The sequence below is a fragment of the Sinocyclocheilus rhinocerous genome, unplaced genomic scaffold, assembly GCF_001515625.1.
Source record: "Sinocyclocheilus rhinocerous isolate Xijiao unplaced genomic scaffold, SAMN03320098_v1.1 scaffold2584, whole genome shotgun sequence".
In the NCBI taxonomy this organism is placed as follows: Eukaryota; Metazoa; Chordata; class Actinopteri; order Cypriniformes; family Cyprinidae; genus Sinocyclocheilus; species Sinocyclocheilus rhinocerous.
The window spans coordinates 147,914-156,986 of NW_015652145.1; the positions used below are offsets into that span (position 1 = coordinate 147,914).

General features: G+C 37.1%; 1 protein-coding gene across 1 annotated transcript in view; it reads right to left on the bottom strand.

Moving 5' to 3' along the window:
- Nucleotides 1–7,451, bottom strand: part of LOC107713699 (high affinity cGMP-specific 3',5'-cyclic phosphodiesterase 9A-like) — a 37,710-nt gene extending 30,259 nt beyond the window's left edge. The window contains exons 1-8 of the mRNA XM_016519286.1: nt 7,285–7,451; nt 5,769–5,904; nt 5,414–5,490; nt 5,043–5,209; nt 4,873–4,925; nt 1,380–1,457; nt 1,156–1,284; nt 985–1,075 (exon numbers count right to left, since the gene is read on the bottom strand). Coding sequence (XP_016374772.1) covers nt 985–1,075; nt 1,156–1,284; nt 1,380–1,457; nt 4,873–4,925; nt 5,043–5,209; nt 5,414–5,490; nt 5,769–5,904; nt 7,285–7,451 — 898 coding nt within the window. The remainder of the gene's footprint in view (nt 1–984; nt 1,076–1,155; nt 1,285–1,379; nt 1,458–4,872; nt 4,926–5,042; nt 5,210–5,413; nt 5,491–5,768; nt 5,905–7,284) is intronic.
- Nucleotides 7,452–9,073: the final 1,622 nt, after the last annotated feature.

A 9,073-nucleotide genomic window follows, 5' to 3' on the forward strand; every position in this document is an offset into this window, starting at 1 on the left:
TTATAGTATTACTATAGCATTTCACCCGAGCATTGCGAATCACGCGCATGGCCATGATAAGTGCTGAATGAATGACAGGACTTCTGTTGTAACATCGCGCAAGGTAAATAAGGGTGACATCTAGTGGAGAAGACTAATGATAAGATTCACGTTAATCAGAAATTGTTTTAAATGTGCTGAAATAAATACTGGAAAAAATCGATTCGCGGCTTTTGAGAATCGATATCATTTAAAAAAAACGATTAATCGAAAAATCGATTTTTTTGCCCAGCCCTAGTCGTTATGTCGTCAGTGAGAAGCTGCAGCCGTGGCGGGGCTGATTTTTGGGCAGAACAACAACAACGCGCTAAATGTTTCTTTCCCCCTCATTTTTTTCAATTGACGGAAATCCGTCGTAGACTCGCTGCAATTAACGGAAATCCGTCGTAGCAACGGAGAACTTTAATCCCCGTTTAGATCTGTTTTGTACCGTTTTTGCTGGTAAACGGTGCTTGAACTCTGCATATTTCTCTCCTGATTCAGACAAGATGACTTTTCACTTGAGAAAGCAATATTATGGATAGAGGACTCATCTTTTAGCTGGAAACAATGGTTTGAAGTTTTAAATTGTGTGGATTATTTTGTGATGTTTTTATCAGCTGTTTGGACTCTCATTCTGACGGCACCCATTCACTGCAGAGGATCCACTGGTGAGCAAGTGCTTTAATTCTCCAATCTGCTCTGATGAACAAACTAACTCATCTAAATTTTGGATTTACATTTTAATCAAATTTTCATTTTTGGGTGAACTACACCTTTAACCACCATATTAAAAAAAAGGTGCAAATACATACAAATGACACACTTTCAAAATGCCTGCTTGCAATAGCATCCCTATATTTATACAGAGATGTCTTGCCACCACAAAAACGACAGAAATTAAATATTTGTTATCACAATAACACAAATTATGTAAGAGATCTCATATTAAATGGTGCGAGTTACCTGCTTTAGTGATATAGATGGGGAGCCAGAAGAGGAAGGTATAACTGACCAACTTGGCAAACAGCAGACAAAGCGAGAACTCCACCACACCCTGCAAACACACAGCAGGAGAACCTTGAGTGATGCTGTAACACCTGCTGACTGATGGACAGACGGATGCACAGCACTCACAGGAATGCGTAAAGCTCCCATGAAGCTGATGGCTGACGGTTCTGCCTCGCTCTTCACCACCACCACCTGCTGCACAGGAACACACACTCCAATGCTCTCCTGTCCCAGCAGAAGCTCTGTGTCCCAGCTCTAACAAACACAGTACAGAAGGACAGAACAAAATATCTCAGGTAATACTTCTAAAGGAGTGACGGATGGACAGCAGGATAGTGAGGTGGACTAACCTGTGCTTTAGCTCCTGGCTTGTACTGCAAGTAAAGGTCTTTATGTCCATTCACACCATTCCTGTTTTTATGAACCTTCTAAAAAAAAAAACAAAAAAAACATATGATATATATATATATATAATAGTGTAACACTGACAAAGAGACAAAAAAAAACATAGACTGGGTATAATCTGCATATATGATAATTTAACACAGGACACATGGGTAGTTGAAATGACATGTAATTTTTCTCCCTCTTTCTCTTTATTTATTAAAGACGAAAAAAAACATAGACTGGGTATAATCTGCATATATGATAATTTAACAGGACACATGGGTAGTTGAAATGACATGTAATTTTTCTCCCTCTTTCTCTTTATTTATTAATTATCTAATTAGGTATAATGAAGGGCCAAACAGGAAATAGTTTTAAGAAATCTGAATATGTATTTATATAAAAAATATTGAATATAAAGATTATATTCTTAATATATAATAGAATTCTTAATATAAAAACGTAAATCTGAATATACAGTTATAAGTCTAAATATATAGATGTACAGATAAAAAAACGGAATATGTAAATCTAAATCCAAACTGTTATTTACACATTCTGAATATAAAGGAATAACTCTGATTATATATATGTCTAAATCTGAATGTATAGTTATAAATCTAAATATACAGAGACAAATCTGTATATATAAACCACACATGCTAAGACTTATTTCCTGTTTGGTCCTTCATTAATATATGTAAACATTTATTTAGCAACTATTAAATAATAAATGTTCACATTATAATTACAAAAAGAAGAAAAGGAATATTTCTGCTTTTAAATATGTATTTGTCATTCCCTGAAAAAATAGCGATATCAAAAAGTTGAGTAAAAGTGGTGAAGAACTTAATAAAATGGTGACAAGTAACAGAATGAAAAAAAAAAAAAAGAAAAAGAAAATTTTTTTTAACCTAAAACCTGTTAGAAAAAAACTTTTTTTTTTCCATGTCAATGCCAACTACCAATATAATACATATCAAAATGCTAAATATTTGCATATATTAGGGCTGGACAATAATTCAATATCAATATGTATCGCAATATAATTTTTTTCAATAACGGTGATATGATTTTTAAACACATTTCCGATATTTCTATATACATTAACGTTACCAGTGTTTCCCATACATTGATTTATTTGTGGCGTTTGATTTCGTCGATGACATTTTAATTTTTATCTGATAAAGTAGCGTTCATGAGCGGAGCTGCTTTGATTACAGCCATTACCGGGGAAACCACTAGTTTTATCAGACTAAAAGCGCCTCTTGCTGGCAGAGAATGAATTTGCTTTTTTAATAATAAGCAGGTCTCCAGCAACTCAGAGCACTTTTCATATTCTTTATACTGGCTGAAGCACATTTGTCTCGATCTATAAGAATAATCAGCCTACACTACCAGTCAAAAGTTTTTTTAACAGTAAGATTTGTAATGTTTTTTTGCTCACCAAGTCCGCATTTATTTGATCCAAAGTACAGCAAAAACAGTAACATTTTGAATTATTTTTACCATTTAAAATAACTGCTTTCTATTTGAAATTTTATTTAGCGCTGCGATTTTATTTTATTTATAATACGTTTATTTAGCAAGGATGATTTAAATTGATCAAAAAGATTATAACGTTACAAAAGATTTCTATTTCAGATAAATGCTGTTCTTCTGAACTTGCTATTCATCTTTGTTTTCAACAATAATAAATGTTTTTGAGCAGCAAATCAGCATATTACAATGATTTCTGAAGGATCATGTGACTGGAGTAATGATGCTAAAAATTTAGCTTTGAAATCACAGGAATAAATTACATTTTAAAATATATTAAAATAGAAAACAGTTATTTTAAATAGTAAAAATATTTCAAAATGTTTTACCGTTTTTGCTGTATTTTGGATCAAATAAATGCAGGCTTGGTGAGCAGAAGAGAATTATTTAAAAAACATAAAAAAATCTTACGGTTCAAAAACTTTTGACTGGTAGTGTATGTCAGCCTATAGTTTGATATAAGGTAAACAAATTTATTTGTGCGTTTTTTTTTCTTCTTAAATATTATATTGTTTTATAGGAGGTTTCATAGACTTGGAAAATAGGTACAGACATCTGTTGTGGGTGTTCTTGGCAGTTTTCATGAGGCTTTTTTTAAAAATAGTGTTCATATCGATATCGTAATTATATCGTATCGACCGAAATTAAGAAATATACCGTGATATAAATTTGGGCCATATCTTCCAGCCCTAGCATATTTTTTCAATCAGTGCATCTGATTATCGTATAGTATTATTGACCCAATTCCCTCTTGCAGCGTGTTTTAAAAAATACTCCTAAATTGCAATTAATCGCTATGAATATTTAAGGATCCTTTAGAAACAAACCAATAGGTATTAGCGTAAACAATGACAGACAATCAAGAATTATGAATATTTATTTATTTATAGAATTATTATAGCTGAAAAGTGTTTGAAGTTGCTCTTGAATTTGTTTAATTCCTCCTCCACAGTCAAAATGAGGAATAGAGGCGTCAATCTCCATTTCCTCCTGCTGTCACCCCCGTCCTTCATCCTTAGCTCCGTCTCTGTTACTCCTGATTAGCCACTCCTCCTGAATCAAATCAATCTGATGAAGCGTTTTCTCCCCATGTTAGAAGAGCACCTCACGCTCGACTGAGACTCGCAGGTGTAAGCATCACAGGGCTGTTGTCATAGCGACTGTTGTAGCGCACGAGTGCATCATGTTTTCTAACCAACCTTTCCTCAGATCGCTGGGAAAAGACATTAACTTATGTGAAGATCACACAAACACTGACTCTCTCTCAGGCTTTGTTCAGATATACAGCAAAAAATAATTTTTTTCTGCATATCTGACTCAAGCTAGTTTTGTTTTTGTCACCTGAACAGCGAACACCACATGAAATCTGATATGCACATGCCCAATACAAACCATATTCAGTTGTTTTTTTGGAATGAGTATTGACAGACCTGTCTAAAAAAACAAATCAGATTCAATTGCGTGTAAAATGTCAGTGCAGGCTAGTCATTCCTGAGAGACTGGATTTGAAACCCACGTGGATTTGTGTAAAGTATGAACAAAGGCATATACTACTGTTCAAAAGTTTGGGGAATTATCTTATGCTCACCAAAGCTGCATTTATGTGATCAAAAATACAGTCAAATATTAATATAGAGAAATGTTTTTATAATTTGAAATAACTGTTTTCTATTTGAATATATTCTAAAATGTAATTTATTCCTGTGATGCAAAGCTGAATCATTACTCCAGTCTTCAGTGTCACATGATCCTTCATTCAATCATTCTAATATGCTATTAATTGATTTGCTATTAATTATCATCAATTTTACAAAAAAAATAAAAAATAAAAAAAACACTTCACAATAGTATATACATTCATTATATTATTGAAGGCCAGTATGGCTGGAAATGAAACTAAATACACAGTGGACTAACCTGACTGCTTGGAGCTGAGCTCTGTGCACTGGCGATTTTCAGATCATTAGGGTCTGGAGATACAGAAGCATTCGCATCAAAACCCATCGACTAGTGACTAGTGCTTTGTGACAATTTTGCACCCAGACACACTTGCACAAATCAATAAGGCAGAGGACATATTTACTTACGCTCTATAAGAAAGAGGAAGCAGATGACTCCCATAGCAGCGATGATAACACCAGGAACGATAAAGGACAGACCCCAGTTAGAGGAGACATAATATCCAGCGATCAAAGAGCCCAGAATGTTGCCCACTGATGTGTGAGAGTTCCACAGACCCATGATGAGGCCTCTCCTGATACCACAACACATTATGTAACATTTATTTGGGAGGTAATGACTGATGTTACAATTTAGAATATGTAAAAAAAAAAAAAAACAGCAACTAAGAGGATAAGTATTTCTTCATATTGAGTGTCTGAGCAAAGGAAAACACTATGCTCATGTTTACAGTTTTTATTGACTTTATGATGTTAGTGGAAAGTGTAATGCTTCTCACCTGCCCTTGCCAAACCAGTTACCAATGCAAGTCACAACACTAGGCCAGCCAGTGGTCTGAACCAAACCATTGGCCACCTACACACAAAAATGAATGAAAACTGAATAAAATGTTGAATAATTAAATTAATAGAAAGTAAGCAGCAAATCAGCATATTACAATGATTTCTGAATGATCATGTGACACTGTAGACTGGCTGCAGAAAATTCAGCTTTGCATAACAGGAATAAATTAGTTCTTTTAATTTAATTTGTAATAATATTTCACAACATTACTATTTTTACTGAATTTTTTATCAAATAAACGCAGCCTTGGTGAGCATATCAGACTTCTTTTGTACAGGTATGACACCCACCTGAACAAATATATAGAAGCCCAGGCAATGGATGTCATAGACGTATCCCAGTCCAAAGAGACAGGTGAAAAGACCACTGGTCAACATGCCCACAGTCAGGTACAGGCGAATGGGCAAACGCTCTCCAATTATTCCACTGAAAAGGTTGTATTAAGAATGTCAGCAACTAACAAACAAATTCCATTTTGGTGCGTTAGTTCAAATGGTTTCAGTAAGTTCATTCAAAACTTTGATTTAATAATTTGAGGCATTTTTCATGTATTAAAGGGGTCATATGATGCAATTTAAATTTTTCCTTTCTCTTTGGAGTGTTACAAGCTCTTGGTGCATAAAGAAGATCTGTAAAGTTGCAAAGACTAAAGTCTCAAATCCAAAGAGATATTCTTTATAAAAGTTAAGAGTCAGCCACACCTACCTAAAACGGCTCGTTCTAACACGCCCCCACATATCTACGTCACGATGTGGGAAGATTTGCATAACGCCACCCAAATGTTCACGCAAAGAAAGAAGGCGTAACTTTTATTCTCGCTGTAGTATTGTTGCTGCTGCCGCTGCCATGTCGTTAAGTCGCTGTGTGTTTTGTTGTGAAAGCGAAACTACTTTGTTTGGCCTTCCAAAAGAGGACAATATGGCTTCGTCATGCCTGGAGCTGATCCGTGCTGGTGGCTGAGGAAATACAACAACTTTGCGCCGTGGATCACTGGATCGGCTTTCACCGTGGACGAAGCGGAGTCCAGCCCGGGTTCGTCACATGTGGTTGCCGCAACCCCGCCCACCAGCCGCCGCTCACTCAAGCCGGCCTCCACTCACTCTAGGCCGCCGGCCGCTGCTCACTCTAGCCCACCGTGTGTGACGCTGTGTGTTTCGTTGGCTCCGGCCGGACAGGGCATCACAATTATGGTAAGGGGCGTAACATTTCCGTCACACGCTTGAGGTATTCGGCCAATCACAATGCACTGGATAGCTGGCCAATCAGAGCACACCTCGCTTTTTCAGACCGATGAGCTTTGTAAAAATCGACGCGTTTCAGAAAGGCGGGGCATAGAGGAGAAACAATAATGTACAGTATGTGGAAAATAATGTGTTTTTTGAAACTTAAACCGCATAAACACATTTCATTACACCAAATACACAAAATAACGTTCTTTTTAGCAACATCATATGACCCCTTTAATATATTTTAGTACAAGTTTACAACAAATATAATTCTTTCTCAAATTCATTTAATCAAAAACAAAGCAGAAAACATCTCCTGTTTATAGCAAAGGGTCAGTCCACCCACAAATTAAAATTCTGTCATCGTTTACGGACTCACAAGTCGTTCTCAATCCATAGAACTTTCGTTCATCTTCGAAACACAATTACGTTTTTAATGAAACCTAAGAGATTTCTGATCCTCCATTGAATGTCCATTACACTAAAACTTCAAAAAGTTCATTAAGGGTGTTTTCACACCTAGTTCGTTTAACCATTTCAAACGCTCTCAGAGCGGTTCAGCGTGTATATGTGAACAAACCATGTGATCTCAGACCCCCCCTCAGGACGCAAAAGCGAACCGTACTCAGACCACCTCCGGTCCGTTTGTGGTTCGATATCTTCGTGATATGCGAAAGCAATGAGATCCCGGTCCGCTTTGCGTTTCGTTTCGACGTGTACCTGGAGGCTTGCCGTACCTGCAGCCATGTTACGTCACTGCTGTAACAACAGAAAAAACTTTTCACCATGGCAGGTCGTGGGGTTGTGTGGTCCCAGGAGGAGAGTTGTGCACTTATTGAAATTTGGAAAGATGATTACATTAAACGCCAACTCTTCTCAACCCATAAAAACATAAAAGTGTTTCTTTTGTTTGCCCAAAAAAAAAAGAAGGAAAGGAGATATAACAGAACCGCGCTACAATGCCGCGTTAAAGTGAAAAAACTTCGCCAGAAGTACATGAGCACTCGGGACAAAATCCGTCGAAGTGGAGAGTCCGCGGAAATAAAGGATTCCTGTCCCTTCTACGAAGATTTGGACGCAATTTTGGGTGCAAGCGCTTGTGCTTGCCTCACAAATGTTGTCGAAGGTAGAAGTGTGGATATGAAAAATGAAGAAGACCAAGGTAAGGGTATAATTTTGCATCCCAATGTAAATGCTTATAATATATCAACACTATGGGATTTACTATTGACGAGTCAATATTCATAGAACCATTTACAATGGTTGCATTTATTAATACAAATTGTCATTTGCTTCAAAATGTGCCACATCCATGTGATGACAACACGTGAAGACGCCATCTTGAATACCCAAAATCCACTGCTGCACAGAAAGCTGGGGTCTGAGTTCTTATAAAGTTGTGGTGTGAACTAGAAAGGGTCTGAGATCTCTTCATTGCTGAAGAGGACCAAAAAAAGAACTGGGTTCTCTTTTGAGTCCACTAGATTGTGAACACCAAAAGGACTGAGGTCACTTTCGGCTGTTTCGACTTTAAGTGAACTGGGTTTGGTTCTTTTAAAACAAACTATATGTGAAAACACCCTTAACATAAAGTACATGGCAAAACTTGCATTTTGATTTAATAGGTCTAAAAGACTATTTCTTTTTCTGAGGCACTGTCTATGTGTGAGCACATTACACCATTTGTCCTGCTGTGTATAATGTTCTAGAAAATGGAGTGATGAGCTGATGGAGAAGAGCAGACTGATGAGGAAGGTAAGTATGTGTGTGCCCATTGCAGGCTGTGCAAATCCTACTGTGTAGAATGTGCTAGAAGCTCAGCCTGCGCACTGCAAGTGCTGTCTCAGTCAGTCTGCTCAATCAGAAACCAGCTGGAGAAACTGGGGTCTGAGTTCTTATAAAGTTGTGGTGTGAACTAGAAAGGGTCTGAGATCTCTTCATTGCTGAAGAGGACCAAAAAAAGAACTGGGTTCTCTTTTGAGTCCACTAGATTGTGAACACCAAAAGGACTGAGGTCACTTTCGGCTGGTTCACTTTAAGTGAACTGGGTTTGGTTATTTTAAAACAAACTATATGTGAAAACACCCTAAGACACACCATGATTCTGTGTGGGGGGGGTGAACAAAGGCCTCCTGTAGCGAATCTATGCATTTTTGTAGGAAGAATATCCATATTCAAAACGTAATAATCACATTAATGTAGCTTGCGCTCACTGTTGTAAAGGGAAGCAGTTCCGGGCGGATGACGTATGAGGTCAGATTTGCGCATGCGCCGGGTTTTGAATATGGATATTTTTCTTACAAAAACGCATCGATTCGCTACAGGAGGCCTTTGTTCACCCCCCGGAGCCGTGTGAGACACTTTTTTTA